The sequence below is a fragment of the Coregonus lavaretus genome (genome assembly GCF_964263955.1).
Source record: "Coregonus lavaretus genome assembly, chromosome: 2".
Classification (NCBI taxonomy): domain Eukaryota; kingdom Metazoa; phylum Chordata; class Actinopteri; order Salmoniformes; family Salmonidae; genus Coregonus; species Coregonus lavaretus.
The window spans coordinates 81,051,303-81,070,516 of record NC_139989.1 but is presented as its reverse complement, the minus strand read 5'-3'; the positions used below and the strand labels follow the sequence as shown (position 1 = coordinate 81,070,516).

Here is a 19,214-nt window from a genome sequence, read left to right as displayed (position 1 = left end):
GTTCCATATCCGCAGGCAGACCAGTAGAAACTGGATCAGCAGCATAACAAGGTATCACGTCCGGTGGAGCATGTATCGATACTGATAGGATCGAAAGAAGGGGAGCGCTGGTCTCGGATCAGTTTTCTCCATTCAAATCGTTCCTTATAATTATTTCACAATACTGATGACAGATCAGCTCCTAGAGAGATATTACCACCTACGGCTGCAAATATTGAGGCGGCTTATTCTAAATCACAGATTTGGCACATCATTGGGCACATGTTAGGCTACACATCATGAAATATATTGAGACAAATTACAGACCATAGTCTACAAGTAGCAAAATAGAACTCAATTGATTGAACATGAAATGTATTTCAATATGATTGAAATAGGACTATAGCCTACTGTTTATATTTTAAAGCAGTTATCTTGGTTTTCATATGAAGCATCATTTTATACGTCGCTTGTTTGCATCAATTGCAAAGACATTTGCAACTTTGTATTTGTAGTCAACTTTGTTCTGAATTTATCTGAGGTCACAGAGAGACGGATGAACCATGTGATTCTATGTTTAGCGGAGATCTTCTGTGTATAAAGTGACGTGGGAGGGCAAAAAAGCATCTAACGACGCACTTGGCTGTTCTACAAGTGGTCTGAGGCAGGTGTTAGAATATGAGCGTTTTCAAGTGCAACGTTAATAACGATGGTTTTGGGAAACAGCTCAGAGATTTAACAATGCTCCTACAAAGGTTCTAACGATGAACTTGGCCTTAAAATGCTTTTGGGAATCCGGACCCTGGATAAAAAACATCTGCTAAATGTTAAATGACTAAATGACTAAAAAATAAACGTAAATGTTTTACATACAGATCTCATATTACTGTATTTATTATTATTTTTTAAATACATTTAAATATTGATGTCACAAGTGTATCATTTCTACAGTTCTTAATTACTTAGTACTACTTATTTCTCTGAGAGTGAGGCAGATATATAGCATTTTGCAAAAAAAAACATTTGTCTCTCTAAAATTAAGCCATTATTTGATCGATTTTAAACAAATACATGTCTGTTATTGAACAAACCCCTGCAATAATTAGATGGTGAGAAAACACAACCATTTATTTGATAATTTCTTTAAACAATAGAAGCTAATTTACGAACATTCTGAAAATGGATATATAACGTTTTAGAATGAAACTCTTGTTATGTTTCCAAATATGAGCTCAGAGTAGATGAGAGACGTAATGTTTGTCTCTGTTGTGTTGAAGTCCAATCAAGCAGGAGAGACCAGCCTCCCCTGTACCCAGCTGTGTGTCCATGAAGAGTGTCCAGTCTATGGGTCATCCTATAGTGTTCAGAGAGGGAGACTTTTCTAGTGAACAAAGGTAAGAAGAAGTCATGGGTCATGGTCAGTGAGTTAAACAACACTGTCTCTAGTCATTTCTCCTCTCCCATTTTACCATTTATTTTTGTTGTTTTCATAATCCATAGGCTAATCCTTTTTTCCATTTTCATAGTCCTGAAACAATATTAAACAAACACTACATTCCCTCCCTGTGTGTGTGTGTGTGTGTGTGTGTGTGTGTGTGTGTGTGTGTGTGTGTGTGTGTGTGTGTGTGTGTGTGCACTCCCTGGATGAGGAGATGTAATCTGATGTTTTGTCCACAGAAACCAACAGGAGAGATCAGAGTCAGAGATTCTCAGTGGTCAGACTTCCCAGAGTCATCAAACAGACCTGGCCTCCATATTCAGTGTATGTGGTCCTGTTATGTACTTTTGTTTTTGTTTACCTCAAGTAAATTTGATCTGTAAATCATTCATTCATGTGTTAATGAGAAAGCATTTAGTCTCTTGCTTAACTTATTTACTTGATTTATTTCAGTTGCTTGAAGAGAATATTATGACATTTGTGAAGAACGAGCTGAAGATGTTCAAGAGGATTCTTAGTCCAGAACTCCCAGAAGGCTTTGAGAGTCAGAAGCAGGATAAGGAAGTGGTGAATGCTGAAGATGAGAAGCAGGAGAGCATTGCCAGAGAGGGGGCTCTGAAGATCACACTGCACGTCCTGAGGAAAATGAACCAGAAGGAGCTTGCTGACACACTGGAGAAAAGTAAGAGCTGTCTACCTCATGTTGAATGCTGTTTTAGAACATTTAAAAGCTGTAGCTAAAGTACAGCTAAAGTAGCTGTGTAACTAAGTGATATTGTAGCAGCCTTAACACAACACCTAGTGACCTCATCAAGTAGCAGCAGGGATGTGTTGTGTTGATTAATTTAGACAGAGAGAGAGAGAGAGAGAGACATTTTTATAATTTAAAATTTTATAACAGTCCTAGAATACTGTAGGCATTAAAACTGACGTAATATTAATATCCTCTGTGTTATTTCTTCATTCAGATGAGCTTGCTGTGATTTGCCAACGTGAACTCAAATCTAATCTAAAGAAGAAGTTTCAATGTGTATTTGAGGGGATCGCTAAACAAGGAAACCCAACACTTCTCAATAAGATCTACACAGAGCTCTACATCACAGAGGGTGGAACAGGAGAGGTCAATAATGAACATGAGCTGAGACAGATTGAGACAACAACCAGGAAACAAGCAAGACCAGAGACTGCAGTCAAATGTAACGACATCTTCAAACCCTTAACTGGACAAGACAAACTCATCAGAACTGTGCTGACAAAGGGTGTCGCTGGCATTGGAAAAACAGTCTCTGTGCAGAAGTTTGTTCTGGACTGGGCTGAAGGAAAAGCAAATCAGGATGTCCAATTTGTATTTTCATTCCCTTTTCGGGAGCTGAATTTGATGAACAGGGAAAAACACACTTTGATTGAACTTCTCAATCACTTATCAAAGGAAACCAAAGAATCAAGAATCTCCAACTACGACAAGTACAAAGTTCTGTTCATCTTTGATGGTCTGGATGAGTGCCGACTGCCCCTAGACTTCCAGAAGAACAAGATGTGTTGTGACGTCACAGAGTCAACCTCAGTGGATGTTCTGCTGACAATTCTCATCAAGGGAAATCTGCTTCCCTCTGCTCTCCTCTGGATAACTACCCGACCTGCAGCAGCCAATAAGATCCCTTCAGGGTGTGTTGACCAGGTGGCAGAGGTACGAGGGTTCAATGACCCACAGAAGGAGGAGTACTTCAGGAAGAGATTCAGTGATGAGGACCTGGCCAGCAGAATCATCTCACACATAAAGACATCAAGGAGCCTCCACATCATGTGCCATATTCCAGTCTTCTGTTGGATTTCTGCAATAGTCCTTGAACACATGTTGAGTACAGACAAGACAGAAGAGATGCCCAAGACTCTGACTGAGATGTACTCACACCTTGTGGAGTTTCATACCAAACAGAAGAATGAAAAGTATCTTGGGAAAGAAGAGACAGGTCCACACTGGAATAAAGAGAGCATTCTGTCACTGGGAAAACTGGCTTTTCAACAGCTTGTGAATGGCAATCTGATTTTCTATGAAGAAGACCTGAAAGAGGCTGGCATTGATGTCAATGAAGCCTCAGTGTACTCAGGATTGTGCACACAGCTCTTTAAAGAGGAATGTGGGCTGTACCAGGACAAGGTGTACTGCTTCGTGCATCTGAGCATTCAGGAGTTTCTGGCTGCTGTATATGTGTTCCTCTCATTCATCAACAACAATGAGAATCGAATGGCCAATCCGCAATCAACGGCCAAGAACTTCTTTGCGCTGTTCAGAGACAAGCCTGAAGTTACTGTCTACAAGAGTGCTGTGGATAAAGCCTTACAAAGTGAGACAGGAAACCTGGACCTGTTCCTCCGCTTCCTTTTGGGCCTCTCACTGAAGTCCAATCAGAAGCACTTACGAGGTCTACTGACAAAGACAAAAAGCAGCTCACAGAGCCATGAAGAAACAGTCAAGTACATCAAGGAGAAGATCAGGGAGAATCCCTCTCCAGAGAGGTGCATCAATCTGTTCCACTGTCTGAATGAACTGAATGACCATTCTCTAGTGGAGGAGATCCAAAGCTACCTGAGATCAGGAAGTCTCTCAGAAGAAGAACTGTCACCTGCACAGTGGTCAGCTCTGGTCTTTGTGTTGCTGACTTCAGAAAAGGAGCTGGATGTGTTTGACCTGAAGAAATACTCCAGATCAGAGGAAGGTCTTCTGAGGCTGCTGCCAGTGGTCAAAGCCTCCAGAGCTGCTCTGTGAGTACATAAAATGACATTTAAGTACTAATCATCAGGAAGAAATATTCAGTTTAGAGACAAATATGTATTATTGAAAAACATATTGAATCAATGCATTGATCTTCACATTAGTATAACAATATGACCATACAATTCTAGGAGACGGAAGATGAATCTATATGTTGTTTAAGAGAATAAACCAAATGCATCTGCCATTGTCCTTCTACACTACTGGTGTTAAATTAACAGTGTGTTCGTGAAATCATGATGATCTCTTTGCAGAGTGTCATTCTGTGGAGTCACAGAGGAAGGCTGTGCTTCTCTGGTCTCAGCTCTGAAGTCAAACCCCTCACACCTGAGAGAGCTGGATCTGAGTAACAATGACCTGAAGGATTCAGGAGTGAAGCTGCTCTCTGCTGGACTGGGGAATCCCCACTGTAAACTGGAGACTCTGAGGTCAGTATTCCTGTATTTGGTCAACAAGTGATAACTGTTCACCAGATCCACATGTGTTTACCAGGCACACATAGTCCACAACATATGTGTTTGGACAGTGAAGCTTACAGTTTTACATTTGGTGCTATGCTCCATCATTTGGGATTTGAGATGGAATGTTTCATATTAGGCAACAGAACAGAATGTCACCTTTTATTTGATGTTAATGGTGAGAGGTTAGCATGTTTTGTTGTAGCCTCTGTAACTTTCTCACTCATTATTATTCATGATTCATTCATGATTTGTCTTAATCATGGGATCATCAGGATTAATTTAGTAGTGTTTAGAAACCTGTTATCTACTCACTTAGACAGAAAATTACTCCAGTCATCATCCACCATTCAGTTACTATCGGGCAAAACACAACCCAAAACACAACCAAAACAAACTGAAAATGCAACCAACATGTTTGGAACAAAAACTAAACTTTAATGCACTATAAGTGAATTGGTCAGAATACTTATGACTTCTTCAAATAGGGGGACTAGATACATAAAGTGCTTTCATTTCTAAATGGTGAAACAGATATGTATGAAAATACCCTCAAATAAAAGATGACATTATATACTGTCACCTCATATGAAACATTTTATCTCAAATCCAAAATGCTGAAGTACAGAGCCACATTTAAAATGTTAGCTTCACTGTCAAAATAGATATGGTGTGGACTGTATACTCAATACAATCTAAATCTGATACCTCACTGTCTGTCTTTTGACTGATACTGCTTTTTATACTGCTCTGGTCAGTCTACTCAAATATTTGTAATATACATTTTTCTCTCTACAAGCAATATTATGATAATTTCTAATAAAAATACAATCATTTATGAATAGATATGGCAGATTTCAGGACACTGATATATCTGAACATGTAAAATGTTGTACAATTACTCACCACCAAAGAATAGCAGTGTGGTTTTAATATGATTTGACTCTTTGCAGGCTGTCAGGCTGTCTAGTCACAGAGGAAGGCTGTGCTTCTCTGGTCTCAGCTCTGAAGTCAAACCCCTCACACCTGAGAGAGCTGGACCTGAGCTACAATCACCCAGGAGACTCAGGAGTCAGACTGCTCTCTGCTGGACTGGAGGATCCACACTGCAGACTGGAGAAACTCAAGTATGTAGAGGGTTTATGTCAATGTTCATATCAGACATGTTGGAGTTATCAGGCTAGTTAAGACAAACATTCTGACCACCACTTGGACTAAGTTATATAAAGACTGTGTGTGTGTGTGTGGGTCCGTGTGTGTGTGTGTCTGTGTGTGCACGTGTATCAGTACACACACTGGACACACACACAAACACACTGGACACACACACACACACACACATTGGACACACACTGGACACACACATACTGGACTCACACACACACACACACACACTGGACACACACACACACACACACTCTCACACTGGACACACACACACACACACTCACACTGGACACACACACACACTGGACACACACACACACACACACACAAACACACTAGACACACACACACACACACTGGACACACTGGACACACTGGACAGACACACACACACACACACACTGGATACACACACAAACAGTGGACACACACATTCACTTGACAAACACACACAAACTGGACACAGACACAAACTGGACACAGACACACACTGGACACACACACACACACACTGGACACACACACACACACACACACACACTGGACACACACACACTGGACACACACACACACACACACACACACACAAACAGGACACACACACACAAACAGGACACACACACACACACACTGGACACACACACACACACACACACACCACACACACACACACACACACACACACACACTGGACATACACACACACACATAGACAAACATTCTTACCACCGCTTGGACAAAGTTATATGCTGTGTGTGTGTGTGTGTGTGTGTGTGTGTGTGTGTGTGTGTGTGTGTGTGTGTGTGTGTGTGTGTGTGTGTGTGTGTGTGTGTGTGTGTGTTTGTGTGTGTGTTTGTGTGAGTTCAGGTGTATCCCTCAATGACTGTCTGTTCTTCTGCTTACTGCTACAGTGTGGAACATGGTGGAGAGTACACAATGAAACCTGGACTTAGAAAATGTGAGTGTTGACTGCTGGGAAGAATATGACTAAGAATAAGTCTTAATTCAAGTGAAGTCAAAGTCAAAGACCACCATCATTACTTACTTGGTCATATTAAATATCAGCTGTAGTTCTACAGAAGCACAAATCAGGGACACTGAAGTTTACAAAGAGTTGCTTTGACAATGTGTGTGTCTGTGTGTGTGTGTCACGCCCTGGCTCTGGGGACTATTATATGTTGAGACAGGGTGTTAGTTTCTATGTTTAGTGTTCTATGTTCAGGTTCTAGTTTGTGTGTTTCTATGTTGGCCGGGGTTGTTCCCAATCAGAGGCAACGTGTATCAGCTGTTGCTTGTTGTCTCTGATTGGGAACCATACTTAGTCAGCCTGTTTGGCACTTGTCATTTGTGGGATCTTGTTCCGTGTAAGGTTTGTTTTGGTGTTTAACCTTGGACTTCACATATCGTTATTGTTTTGTTGTTTTGTTGCATAGTATAAAGTACACATTAAAAGAATGTACGCATATCACGCTGCGCCTTGGTCCACTCATTATGACGATCGTGACAGAAGATCCCACCAAAACAGGACCAAGCAGCGTGTTCAGGAGCAAACGCCGGGTAAGGAGCTGGAGAAGTTGGCGATGGCCCAGGTGGGCCAATGGTGGTCCTGGGAGGACATGTTCGCGGGCAAAGGGCCATGGGCAAAAGTTAAAGCCCTGGCGAGAGAGGAGGTACGGCGCCAACAGTGCCGTCGTCGGACAGGCGAGAGGCAACCCCAATAAAACATTTTTTGGGGGGGGCACACGGCGTGGACGACGGGGATGCTGGATGCAGCTACAGGGCGAATCTGCAGAATAGGAGAGGAGGCCACCAGGTTACGGGGGCTATTGGTCATGAGGGAGCAGGAGTTAGTTGGTCAGAGGGAGGAACTACTGGAGGCGATAAGGGAGAAGGAGAGTGTAGAGGCACGGCGAGAGGAACTGAGTAGGCAGCAGAGGGAGCGGAGGTTTATGAAGAAACTCAGTCCTGCTCCCCGCACAAGGCCAGTGGTGTGTGTTCCCAGTACGGTCAGGCCCGTTCCTGCTCCCCGCACTAATTTAGTGGTGCGTGTTCACAGTCCGGCCCGGCCCGTTCCTGCTCCCCGCACTAAGTTAGTGGTGCGTGTTCCCAGTACGGCCCAACCCGTTCCTGCTCCCCGCACTAAGTTAGTGGGGCGTGTTCCCAGCCCGGCCCGGCCTGTTCCTGCCCCTCGCACCAAGACTGTGGTGCGCGTCGCCAGCCCGGCCCGGCCTGTTCCTGCCCCTCGCACCAAGCCAGTGGTGCGCGTCGCCAGCCCGGCCCGGCCTGTTCCTGCCCCTCGCACCAAGCCAGTAGTGCGCGTCGCCAGCCCGGTCCGGCCTGTTCCTGCTCCCCGCACCAAGCCAGTGGTGCGCGTCGCCAGCCTGGTCCGGCCTGTTCCTGCTCCCCGCACCAGGCCAGTGGTGCGCGTCGTCAGCCCGGTCCGGCCCGTTCCTGCTCCCTGCACCAAGCCAGTGGTGCGCGTCGTCAGTCCGGCACAGCCCGTGCCTGTTCCACCGGTGCCTGGTCCGGCACCGGTCAGCTGCTCCACACCGGAGCCTAAGCAATCCGCTCCACCGATGTCCAGTCCAACTCCAGCCAGCGGGGCCAGACCAGACCAGAAGAGCTACGGGGGGGTAGCTAGAGAGTGGTGGTCACGCCCGGAGCCGGATCCGCCTCCGAGGCGGAATGCCCACCCGGCCCCTCCCCTGTTGGGTTTAGTTGGCGCGGTCGCAGTCCGCGCCTTTGGGGGGGGGGGGGGGTACTGTCACGCCCTGGGACTCTTTATGTTGAGCCAGGGTGTTTAGTTTCTATGTTTAGTGTTCTATGTTCAGGTTCTAGTTTGTGTGTTTCTATATTGGCCAGAGTGGTTCCCAATCAGAGGCAACGAGTGTTAGCTGTTGCTTGTTGTCTCTGATTGGGAACCATACTTAGGCAGCCTGTTTGGCACTTGTCATTTGTGGGATCTTGTTCCGTGTAAGGTTTGTTTTTGTCAGGGTTCAGACAGACGACCAGAGGACCACAATTGCGTCACACCAGAAAGTTTATTAAACTTAAGGGAAAAGGGAAGTAGGGAGTGAATGAAGGCTCCCGGGGTAACAGGGATCCCGTCCAATGTGCTGGGTCTGTGCCCCCCCCAGTGGCAGCGATGCGTCCTATGAAGCCGGTGGTGGATGGTCCAGAAGTCCTGGGGGGGGGAGACACAGACACAACAGGGCGGAATGAAACAAGGCAGCAGTACAGTTCAAGGGAAATCCAAAATACGTAGTAGCAAGGCAGAAGGCTGGTCAGAGTTACCGGGATTGAAGAGTAGTCAGGAGTCGTAATGGCAGAAGCAGGTCTGGATCTCCTGAGGCAGAAGAGTATCCAAAAAACAGGCAGGTCCGGGGTCACAAAACCAGGGTGAGCCAGAAGCGCGAGCAAACAGGTTCCGGGTGTGAGCTTTGCAGACGATCTGACACCGGAGAGCTGAAAGACAGGGCCTTAAATACTGGGAGAGGTAGTGGGTAATGCAGCGCAGCTGGCAGAGTAATTAGAGCAGAGCAGAGCAGGGACAGGTGGAGCTAGTTAGGCTGAGTAGAGAGAGTGGTGAGCAGAGTGGAAGAAAATAAGGTGGTAACCCGGTGCAGTGAGAGGCCCATGACAGAACCCCCCCCCCAAGGGACGGCCCCAGAAGTCCCAAGAGCAACACCACGCCGGGCGGGAGGAGGGGAGCCGGAGGAGGGCTAGAACTCCTCCGAACGGTCCGAGTGAACGTCCTCATCCTCGGAGGAAGCCGGAGGGCCGTGGTCGGGAGATGGGACAGGTCCCGAGACAGGATCAGGCACAGGACAGGAAGCCGAGCGGGCAGGACGGTTAGGGACCCCTCTGGGGCGGCCCCTACGGATTGCAGGTTGATCAGGATGCCGTTGGTGGAAAGCGGTGATGAGAGTCCTATCCACAATCCGACTAGCTGGCACCCAGGTCCTCTCCTCAGGTCCATAGCCCTCCCAGTCAATGAGGTACTGGAGACCCCTACCCCTCCGTCTGGACCGAAGCAGGCGGCGAACGGTGTAAACCAGACCACCATCGACGAGCCGTGGAGGAGGAGGACCAGGCGCAGCAGGGACCAGCGGACTCTCATGGATGGGCTTAATCTTAGACACATGGAAAGTGGGGTGCACCCTCAGGGAATTAGGCAGTTGGAGCCGGACAGCAGTTGGGCTAATCACTCTTATGATAGGGAATGGGCCAATGAACCGAGGTGCCAGCTTCTGCGACTCCACCCTGAGTGGCAGGTTCTTCGATGACAACCACACCCTTTGACCAACATGGTAGGTGGGAGCAGGAATTCTCCGACGGTTGGCCCCGGTAGTGTAGCTGGCAACGGATCTGAGGAGTGTGGCTCGGGCTTGTGACCAGGTGCGGCGACATCGACGGGCAAAAGCAAGTGCAGATGGGCAAGTAACCTCCTCTTCCTGGCTGGCAAATAGAGGAGGCTGGTATCCATAAACACATTGGAAAGGGGACATACCGATGGCAGAGCAGGTCAGAGAATTGTGTGCGTACTCCACCCATGTCAATTGCTGCGACCAGGAGTGGGGGTTGCGTGAAGTCATGCATCGCAGTGCCTTCTCGAGCTCCTGATTAGCCCGCTCTGACTGCCCATTGGATTGGGGATGGAATCCGGAAGTCAGACTGACTGTGGCTCCCAGCAGGTGACAGAACTCCTTCCAAAAAGCGGAGGAGAATTGTGGACCACGGTCAGAAACTACATCCTTTGGCAGTCCGTGGATCCGGAAGACGTGTTCCAGGACCACCTGGGCGGTCTCCTTGGCGGTTGGGAGCTTGGGGAGGGGAATGAAGTGTGCCATCTTGCTGAAACGGTCAACGATGGTGAGAATGACGGTCATGCCCCTTGAAGGGGGCAGCCCCGTGACAAAGTCAAGGGCGATGTGAGACCAGGGACGTCTGGGCACAGGCAGGGGCTGCAGCAATCCGGCTGGGGGCTGGCAGGACGACTTGTGTTGGTTGCAGATGGGGCAGGCTTGGACGAATTCCCGTACATCCTTCCTCAGAGAGGGCCACCAGAACCTCTGGGCGAGCAGGTTGTAAGTGCGGGTGGAGCCAGGGTGACAAGCTAGGCGGGAGTCATGTCCCCACTGAACGACCTGGGACCTCAGGTCTTCGGGGACAAAAAGGCGGTCAGCTGGGCAAGTGCTGGGACCTGGCTGGTTACGGAGAGCCTCCAGCACCTGTTCCTCAACAGCCCAGGTCAGAGCTGCAACGATGCAGGGACTTGGCAGAATCGACACAGGGTCCTTGGAGGGGGTGTCATCCTTCTGGAATTGACGGGAGAGGGCGTCTGGCTTGGTGTTGCGTGATCCAGGCCGGTATGACAGAGTGAAACTAAACCTGGTGAAGAACAGGGCCCAGCGGGACTGCCTGGAGTTCAACCGTTTGGCCGTGCGGATGTACTCCAAGTTCTTATGATCGGTCCAAACGAGAAATGGAATGGTGGACCCCTCCAGCCAGTGACGCCACTCCTCCAAGGCAAGCTTCACAGCCAGCAGCTCACGGTTCCCTATGTCGTAATTGCACTCAGAGGGGGACAACCGACGTGAGAAAAAGGCACAGGGATGGAGCTTCCTATCCTCCGCAGCCCACTGAGAAATCACAGCACCAACTCCCACATCCGAGGCGTCCACCTCCACAATGAATTGCCGGTCCACATCAGGCATCTGGAGGATGGGAGCGGAGGTGAACCTCACCTTGAGGGTACTGAAGGCTTTGTCGGCTGCTGGGGTCCAGGTGAAGGGTTGCTTGGTGCTGGTTAGAGCAGTGAGAGGGGCAGCAACGGTACTGTAGTTCCGGATAAACTTCCTATAGAAGTTAGCAAACCCCAGAAACTGTTGCAGCTTCTTTCTGTTCTCCGGAACTGGCCATGAAGTGACTGCTGATACTTTGGCAGGATCCATTTGGATACTTCCCTCTGCCACTATGTACCCCAGGAAGGCCACTGTCTTGACGTGAAACTCACATTTCTCTGCCTTGGCGTAGAGGGAATTCTCCAGAAGACGATGAAGGACTTGCTGGACATGGCGGGTGTGTTCAGACAGGTTTCTGGAGTAGATTAAGATGTCATCCAGGTAAACGAAGACAAACTTGTTTAACATGTCCCGCAGTACATCATTCACTAGAGCCTGGAACACAGCAGGAGCATTGGTGAGGCCAAAAGGCATAACCAGATACTCGTAGTGGCCTGTTGGTGTATTGAATGCGGTCTTCCATTCATCTCCCTCCCGGATCCGCACTAGGTGGTAAGCGTTTCTGAGATCCAACTTGGTAAACACAGTGGCTCCCTGGAGCAACTCAAAAGCAGAGGTGAGCAGAGGCAGAGGGTAACGGTTCTTCACTGTGATGTCGTTGAGTCCCCTGTAGTCGATGCAGGGGCGAAGAGATCCGTCCTTCTTCCCCACAAAGAAGAAGCCAGCACCAGCAGGAGATGAAGATGAACGGATTAATCCTGCGGACAGAGAGCCATTGATGTAGTCCTCCATGGACTTTCTTTCAGGAGCAGACAACGAATAAAGACGACCCTTTGGAGGAGCTGTTCCAGGGAGGAGGTCGATGGCACAGTCGTACGGTCGGTGAGGGGGCAGAGATGTGGCTCTTGCTTTGTTAAACACCTCTCTGAGACCATGGTAGCATTCTGGGACATTGGAGAGGTCAGGAGCGGAGTTAGTAGGTACTGGCCGAGGGGGTAGTGCGGCAGCAAGCAGGCAGGTTCGGTGGCAGTCCTCTCCCCACTCCCTGATCACCCCGGTCACCCAGTCGAGCTGAGGGTTGTGCCGGCGGAGCCATGGGTAACCCAGGATGAGGGGTTGGCCTGGAGAGGGGAGCAGGTGAAACTGGATAGTTTCTTGATGGTTTCCGGACAGACCCATCGAGACCGGGGCCGTGACATGAGTGACCGATCCGAGTAAGTGTCCGTCCAGTGCCCGGGCAGGAATAGGAGGTGTCAAACGGAGGTTCTCCAGTCCCAGTTGGCGTGCCAGCTTGATGTCCATTATGTTGGCTTCGGCGCCAGAATCCACCAGAGCAGCCAGGGTGTGAGTTGAGTCAGAGAGGCGGAGGTGAACTTGCAGCAGGGGTTTGCGGTCGGAGGACTGGATGGTCATTGAACTCAACCGGACTCCCCCTATGCCCGATGAGCTTCGGCCCTTTAAAGGGCAGGTTACCACACGATGTCCATCACCTCCACAATAGAGGCAGAGGTTTGAGGTGAAGCGGCGCTGGCGCTCTGCAGGAGTGAGAGAGGCTCGCCCAATCTCCATAGGCTCAGACTGATCAAGCTGACCTGGGTGAGTGGCAGTAGATGACAGGAGCCCAGTCGGATCTCTCCGAATGCCGGTAGTAGGTGGACCTTGGCGCCCCCTCTCACGACGACGGGTCTGTATCCTTCTGTCGATCCTGACAGTCAGTGCGATGGCTTCATCAAGAGTGGAAGGCAGTTCATGGGAGACCAACTCGTCCTTGATATAGTCAGCCAAACTATGGAAGAACGCGTCCACCAACGATGGTGTGTTCCAAGAACTTCGTCTAGCCAGGGTTCGGAAGTCGATGGAATGGTCTGCGACTGTACGTCTGCCTTGTCGAATACTGAACAGTTCACGAGACGCCTCTGCGGTGGGTGAATCCAGGTCAAACACCTTCAGCATCTCCTCAGCAAACAGGTCGAAGGTTGCACATGCGGGGGTTTGACGTTCGAACTCTGCTGTTCCCCAGAGTCGAGCTCGGCCCGTCAGGTGAGTAATGGCATACCCAACTTTAGCCCCCTCCGTAGCGAAGGTCCTTGGCTGCAAGGAGAACTGAAGTCGGCAGCTAGTCAGGAATGGCCGGACCTGGGTTGAATCGCCGTTGAACCGCTCGGGGTTTCCAATCTTGGGTTCCGGAGCAGCGGCTGCAATGACCGGGGCAGGTAACTCGGGGGCAGGGCTGGTGGGCAGACTGGCTGGGGTAAGGTTGGTGAGGAGTTGAATGATCATGGCGAGTTGTTGTTGCTGCTGCTGGAACTGCTGCTCATGCTCATCGGTTTCCATGTCGGGGAAAGTGTGCGCTGAGTCCATAATGGTCAGATCGTACTGTCAGGGTTCAGACAGACGACCAGAGGACCACAATTGCGTCACACCAGAAAGTTTATTAAACTTAAGGGAAAAGGGAAGTAGGGAGTGAATGAAGGCTCCCGGGGTAACAGGGATCCCGTCCAATGTGCTGGGTCTGTGCCCCCCCCAGTGGCAGCGATGCGTCCTATGAAGCCGGTGGTGGATGGTCCAGAAGTCCTGGGGGGGGGAGACACAGACACAACAGGGCGGAATGAAACAAGGCAGCAGTACAGTTCAAGGGAAATCCAAAATACGTAGTAGCAAGGCAGAAGGCTGGTCAGAGTTACCGGGATTGAAGAGTAGTCAGGAGTCGTAATGGCAGAAGCAGGTCTGGATCTCCTGAGGCAGAAGAGTATCCAAAAAACAGGCAGGTCCGGGGTCACAAAACCAGGGTGAGCCAGAAGCGCGAGCAAACAGGTTCCGGGTGTGAGCTTTGCAGACGATCTGACACCGGAGAGCTGAAAGACAGGGCCTTAAATACTGGGAGAGGTAGTGGGTAATGCAGCGCAGCTGGCAGAGTAATTAGAGCAGAGCAGAGCAGGGACAGGTGGAGCTAGTTAGGCTGAGTAGAGAGAGTGGTGAGCAGAGTGGAAGAAAATAAGGTGGTAACCCGGTGGAGTGAGAGGCCCATGACAGTTTTGGTGTTTAACCTTGGACTTCACGTATCGTTAGCGTTTTGTTGTTTTGTTGCATTGTATAAAGTACACATTAAAAGAATGTACGCATATCACGCTGCGCCTTGGTCCACTCATTATGACGATCGTGACAATGTGTGTGTGTAATCAATTGGAATAAGTGTGTTTTTTGTATTACCATACAGTATAACATATGATCATTGAACAAATCTCAAGCTACCTAAACTTCTCCTTTTGATACCTAGAAACATCTACATTAAATTAATTAGTGAAAAGTGAGTTAACATTCTAATGTGAATGATGATGATTTCTAATATTGTGTCTGGTTTCATCCATCAGATGTCTGTGATCTCACACTGGACCCAAACACAGTAAACAGACTCCTCTCTCTGTCTGAGGAGAACAGAAAGGTGACATGTAGGAGAGAGGAGCAGCCGTTTCCTGATCACCCAGAGAGATTTAAGGACTGTGGACAGGTGCTGTGTAAAGAGGGTCTGACTGGGCGCTGTTACTGGGAGGTAGAGTGGAGTGGGAGAGAGGCTGTTATAGGAGTGGCATATAAAGGAATCAGCAGGAGAGGAAGGGGTGATGACTGTTGGATTGGATGTAATGACAAGTCCTGGAGTCTGATCTGCTCTGACAACAGTTACTCTGCCTGGCACAATAATAAGTCCACTACCATAGACGTCCCCTCCTCCAGCTCCCACAGAGTAGGAGTGTATCTGGACTGGCCAGCCGGCACTCTGTCCTTCTACAGAGTCTCATCTGACACACTGACCCACCTGTACACATTCCACTCCACATTCACTGAGCCCCTCTATCCAGGGTTTTGGGTTCATGTTGACTCCTCAGTGTCCCTGTAAATAATAACCATGGTAACACTGACACACACACACACACACTGGACACACACACTGGACACACACACACACACTGGACACACACACATACACACTGGACACACACATACACACTGGACACACACACACACACACTGGACACATACACACACACACACACACACTGGACACATACACTGGACACACACACACTGGACACACACACAAACACTGGACACACACACACAAACACCGGACACACACACACACACACTGGACACACACACACACCGGACACACACACACACAAACGACACACACACACACACACAAACGACACACACACACACTGGACACACACTGGACACACACACACACACACACACACACACACACACACACACACACACACACACACACACAGACACACACACACACACTGGACACACACATGCTGGACACACACACACTGGACACACACACACTGGACACACACACTGGACACACACACCGGACACACACTGGACACACAAACACTTGCCACACACTGGACACAGACACACACTGGACACACACACACACACTCACACTGGACACACACACACACCGGACACACACACACACCGGACACGCACTCACACACACACACACAAACTGGACACACATACTGGGTACACACACATACACACACACTGGACAAACACACACACACACTGAACACACACACACTGGATACACACACACCGGACACACACACATGCTGGACACACAAACTCTGGACACACACACACTGGACACACACACACACACGCACACACACACACACACACACACAGGAGACACACACACTGGACACACACACACTGGACGCAAACACACACACTGGACGCACACACAGGAGACACACACATATTGGACACACACACACACACACACTGGACACACACACACACTCTGGATACACACACACTGGACACACACTCACACATCTTCCTATAATAGTGAGGACCTTGACACAGGACCTTCAAATGAGGACCATCATTTCTGATAGAATTGGGAACAAACAGACTCCTCATTCCAGCACTAAGTGTCCAACAAACACAGACATCACTTCAAAACCTGATAAACTCCAATGAACAAATAGACATGCAGGGCACCAGTCTAGTGAGGACCAGTGGTTGCTAGGCAGTTTCTGGATCCCAGGTTCCAGAACAGCTTCTATCCCAGTTCTATCTGCCTGTTAAATCAAGCAACCTAAACTGTTTCCATCAGACTTTTAGAACATGACTGAATTTTTTTTTCCTTTTATGATCTTACCACTTTGCATTTTTTATTGATGTTCTTATGATATATTTTACTGTTTGTGTGTACGTACCACAGGAGGTTGGTGGGACCTTAGTTGGGGAGGACAGGCTTGTAATGGCTGGAGCGGATTGAGTGGAATGGTATCAAATACATCAAATACATGGTTTCCATGGTTTCCATGTGTTTGATGCCATTTAATTGTCTCCGTTCCAGCCATTATTATGAGCCGTCCTCCCCTCAGCAGCCTCCACTGGTATGTACTGTCCTATATGAGCTCCAACAAGGAATTACAATGTATGTATTACTTTTAATACCTGCAAATGGCAAATAAACTACTTGAACTCCTTATGAGTGTCTGCAGCCGACTAGGCTGTTGCCGTCTGACAAGATGCCATCTGACATTACAGGAATATTCTGCAAATGTTGATGAATCCACCCAAAGCAACATGCAGTCTTTCCACTAGACTCCCATGAAGTTATAGTGGGACGTTATGAGTTGACGTTAAGGTAACATACTCAGAACATACTGCACTTTTTTTATACTGTTTTAGATGTATCCTCCGTTGAAATACCAATATTATATTTTTCTGTATGTCTTTTATGTTGAAAAACTAATTGTACAATTGTATATGGACATATGCTCCATAATTGTACATGGATATATTGTACTTTTCATAATAAAAAGTATGTTAATTGTCAAACCAATTTCGTTATCGATTTTACATTGTCCTCTCCCAGTCGCAGGTTGACGTTTTGTCATGAATCTTGCCCTGGAGGCAGAACTGCGCAATTTCCTCTAGATATGACAGCTGCAAAGTCAAAATTGGCTATATCGTAAACATTTGTGGAAAATAATTTTGTTTTATGGTTTTAATTTAAGGTAAGGATTAGCAGTGAGGTTAAGGTTAGCATTAAAATCAGATATTATTACTTTATGCCTGTGCCAGCTAGTGACCACTTTGCAGAACTGCCTCCAGGGCAAGATTCATGACAATAAATGCCAACCTGCCTCCCAGTCATCCCCTCCCTATCTCTTCAAGGCTGCAGAACACGCAAGCTAGTGATGCAGGGGTTGTCTCATAACCCACAGTCCCCAGGCTGGTGGGTGGCAGGCAGGTTCAATACAGAGATAACAATAGACTACATAAGAAAAATCCATCAATGGATCATTATTTTGCAATTTACACTAAGTGGACAAAACATTAAGGACACCTGCTCTTTCCATGACAGACGGAGCAGGTGAATCCAGGTGAAAGGTATGATCCCTTATTGATGTCACTTGTAGATGAAGGGGACGGGACAGGTTAAAGAAGGATGTTTCAGCCTGGAGACAATTGAGACATGGATTGTGTGTGTGTGCCATTCAGAGGGTGAATGGGCAAGTCAAAATATTTAAGTGGCTTCAAACGGGGTATGGTAGTAGGTGCCAGGCACACCAGTTTGTGTCAAGAACTGCAACGCTGCTGGGTTTTTCACGCTCATGGTACACCACACAAAGGACATCCAGCCAACTTGACACAACTGTGGGAAGAATTGGCGTCAACATGGGCCAGCATCCCTGTGGAACGCTTTCAACACCTTGTAGAGTCCATGTCCCGATGAATTTAGGCTGTTCTGAGGACAAAAGTGGGGAGGTAACTCAATATTAGGAAGGTGTTTGATTTAACGTCTTTTGATAGAGCATTTATTAATGTCTTTAACGTCATCAGCTGTAGGTGAGAGAGAGGAGAAGGACACGCCATGTGTTGTGTCGGTCACGGATGGGGGGCCAGAAGGTCGGCGTGCCAAGATAGATTAGGGGCCACTGTTGCTAATCTTAGAAGGAGTACGTGATGGAATGGCCTGGCTAGGGTGCCACACGATACTATGTACGGGGATCCTATTGTAGGAGATGAGTGACACTCAATAATGGTTGGCAACTGTGGGATGGAAGTAGCTCGGAGAGCATTATATAAACTGAGAGGTTTTCTATGGAAGTCATTCAGATGACAAGAGGCTACGCCCGTACCACTTGCCATTGAATCCAGTACTGTAACCATTAAATAACAATGAATCAACTCTCCATCTAAGTGGTCGACTACTCTCTTACATCCTGAAGTACGAGATACCAGAGAAACTCCTCATAACAGATTGGAGTCTAAACGAACAGGATGCAGTTTACAGCCGAACTAACAGATAAGCAGAATTTCATTTTTTAAGAGTAAATCAGAGCTTAATTTTACCTCGAAGAGAGAGAAGGGAAATGATGAAATTATTACAGACAAATCCGCATTTAAAACAGGTATCTTTTAAAAGTAGTGAAAATCAGATAATGTGCAAATGGATGTTAAGTAAATTAGGATTTTTCAATGTGGAACTATATCTTAGTGATTTATCAGCATGGACAGATAATGACTATCCTCAAGCTGGTAGTTTTAAAAGGGTTAAATTACAAGTAGAGCGAAAGTATATAATTGATAATACACATAAGCTACCCGAA

At 47.8% G+C, this 19,214-nt stretch overlaps 1 protein-coding gene across 1 annotated transcript; it reads left to right on the top strand.

Annotated features, from left to right (window-relative positions):
• The first annotated feature begins 1,444 nt into the window (after positions 1-1,444).
• On the top strand, positions 1,445-15,661 carry LOC311140829 (NLR family CARD domain-containing protein 3-like). The gene is made up of 5 exons (XM_084176079.1): positions 1,445-1,741; positions 1,871-2,099; positions 2,386-4,175; positions 5,709-5,775; positions 14,931-15,661. Exons 2-5 carry the CDS (start codon positions 1,889-1,891, stop codon positions 15,452-15,454), a joined length of 2,592 nt encoding a protein of 863 aa, XP_084032205.1. The 5' UTR covers positions 1,445-1,741; positions 1,871-1,888; the 3' UTR covers positions 15,455-15,661.
• The last annotated feature ends 3,553 nt before the right edge of the window (positions 15,662-19,214 follow it).